This window comes from Capsicum annuum, chromosome 6 (assembly GCF_002878395.1).
Source record: "Capsicum annuum cultivar UCD-10X-F1 chromosome 6, UCD10Xv1.1, whole genome shotgun sequence".
Lineage (NCBI taxonomy): Eukaryota > Viridiplantae > Streptophyta > Magnoliopsida > Solanales > Solanaceae > Capsicum > Capsicum annuum.
Window position 1 is genome coordinate 192,866,229 of NC_061116.1, and position 2,457 is coordinate 192,868,685.

Genomic DNA, 2,457 nt, shown 5'->3' on the forward strand with positions numbered 1-2,457 from the left:
GAGTTTCAAAACTTTTTCTCCAAGAAAAAAGTTTGCGAATTATGAAAAAATTTTATATTTTCCTTTTAGGAAAAGTAAGAATAATTATAGTATTACTTTTATTTATTTTTTCAAGAAAAGTAAAGGTTAAATTTGATAAAAAAAAATTAAGGTAAAAAACCCGAACAAACACTTTATTTGATGTCACTTTTCTTTTTTTATAAATAAACTCTAAATTATTTTTTATTAAATAATCTTATTTGAATTATATTTTATATATCTTTTAAGAATATATTTAAATTTTAAATATTATACTACTAAATTCAACTTCAATTTTAAAATATTAAATAGACTAAAAATATTTTTAAATTTATGATGAAACGCCTCCTAATACAAGTATCTTAACGTCGGCCAGAAAGAGTAATGGATGATGAGTTACGATAACATTGCTAACAAAGACACCCCACGAGTTGGCTTTCCCTTATTTTAACTTCTGCAAAATTTATCACTTCTTTCTTCTTAACTTTACAGGTCTCCCACCTGCCCCCACCCCAACCCCCTAATCTGCCACCAGTCAGTTCGAAATTTGACCCCCAAACCCATCCTCTTTTAGCCCCCACCCTCCTTCACCAGCTACACTTATACTGATTCTCTTCTTGTAGGCACCCACACCGACTCTTCCTCTTTCTGTTCTTCCACAAAGTTGAATTAAAGCGAAGAAAAAGAGAAACCCCACTACTTGTCCACTTGTTCTCTTTTGGCTCAAAAAGTTTTGCAATACTCTCACCAACTATTACTTGGGTCATTTTTTTTCTGCTGGTTGGAGTTTCTAATTCTTCAATAGCCAATCGGATAAAATCTTTGTTAGGCCCTTCTCCTTGCCCTCACCCCACTTCACCACCCACCCAATTCCCCACCCGCTGCCTACTCTTCAAGTTTTCTTTTTCAAGATGGAATTTAGAGACTCGCATAACGAAAACCAAGATGGTGGCAGCAGCAATAATAACAATAATACCAACAACAACGACAATAATAACAAAGCACTTTCTACCGTAGTTGTTAAGAAGCCATCTAAAGACCGTCACACCAAAGTTGACGGTCGAGGACGGCGCATACGGATGCCAGCTTTATGCGCAGCCCGAGTTTTCCAACTCACGAGAGAGTTAGGTCACAAGTCTGATGGCGAAACTATTGAGTGGCTTCTACAACAAGCTGAACCGTCTATTATTGCTGCAACAGGAACAGGTACAATTCCAGCAAATTTCTCAACTCTTAACATTTCTTTACGGAGCAGTGGGACAACAATTTCAGCTCCGCCGTCGAAATCCGCACCGCTTTTCATCCACGGTGGCGCCACCACTATGCTAGGTTTCCACCACCAGCTTCCGGGGAGCACTTTTGGCCAAGACCCAGATGAGAATTTCATGAAAAAAAGGTACAAGGAAGATACAGCTGGAGCAGGAGCAACTTCACCATCATCTTCATCAGCTAAACCGGAAAGAACCGGAGTTCAAGGTACTGAACCGGATCAAGAATCAAAACCCGGTTCATCTAGCTACATACCGGCTCCAGCTATGTGGGCGGTTGGACCGGCAGCCGGTAACGTAGGGAACACGTTCTGGATGTTACCGGGCACGTCATCAACCATGCAGAGAATTGGCGGGTTTGAATTACCAGGAGGTGGCCGGTTCAGTCCGGTTCAACTAGGATCAATGTTTTTGCAGCAACCACAGCCGGTTCAGCAGCTGGGGTTAGGTGTCACAGAGACAAATATGGGAATGTTGGCATCTATGAATGCATATAATAATAATAATAATAATAATAATAGTAGTAGTAGGGGTAGTGGGATTGATTTGGGCATGAATTTGGAGCAACACCATCATCATCATCATCAAAATCAGCCACAAAATAGTGACAGTGGTGATGAAAATCACAAAGATTCTCAATCATGATTCCAACATTGATGCCATTTGGATAAATTCATGATGTTTATTTTAATAATTTAATGTAGTTAGGAGAGAATTGCTTGTGGTCATTGTAAATGTTTTATTTTCAGTGTTATCTTCACTCATTTTTAACGTTTTTTTTTTCTTGGAGAGGAATTGGAATTGCAGTTTTAATAGCTTATTAGTTGATGGACTACTTGAACTTTATTAATAAAGATTCGATCTTTCACTTTCTAAAAGAATCGAAGTTATAGTCTAATAGTTGCAATTTCACCCTGCCTCTTTTACATGTTTCTTTTTAAGAACCGTCTTAATTTGTTTACATATAATTTTTTGAGCTGAGGATCTATTGTCGAAAGCAATATGTCTTTTCATAAGATAGAGGTTGAATCAGCATGCATTATGTTGAAACATAATTGAGTATGTTGTTGTTGGGTGGCCAAATGGTGACATGCACTTGTTTTTGATTGAAAGTAATGGGTGATTAAATTCATTTTGAAACAATAACACAACAAAAATGCCTAATTTAATA

General features: G+C 37.4%; 1 protein-coding gene across 1 annotated transcript; it reads left to right on the forward strand.

Annotated features, from left to right (window-relative positions):
* Positions 1-356: 356 nt before the first annotated feature.
* Positions 357-2,061, forward strand: LOC107872774 (transcription factor TCP8). The gene has a single exon (XM_016719372.2). It carries the CDS (start codon positions 930-932, stop codon positions 1,929-1,931), a length of 1,002 nt encoding a protein of 333 aa, XP_016574858.2. The 5' UTR covers positions 357-929; the 3' UTR covers positions 1,932-2,061.
* Positions 2,062-2,457: the final 396 nt, after the last annotated feature.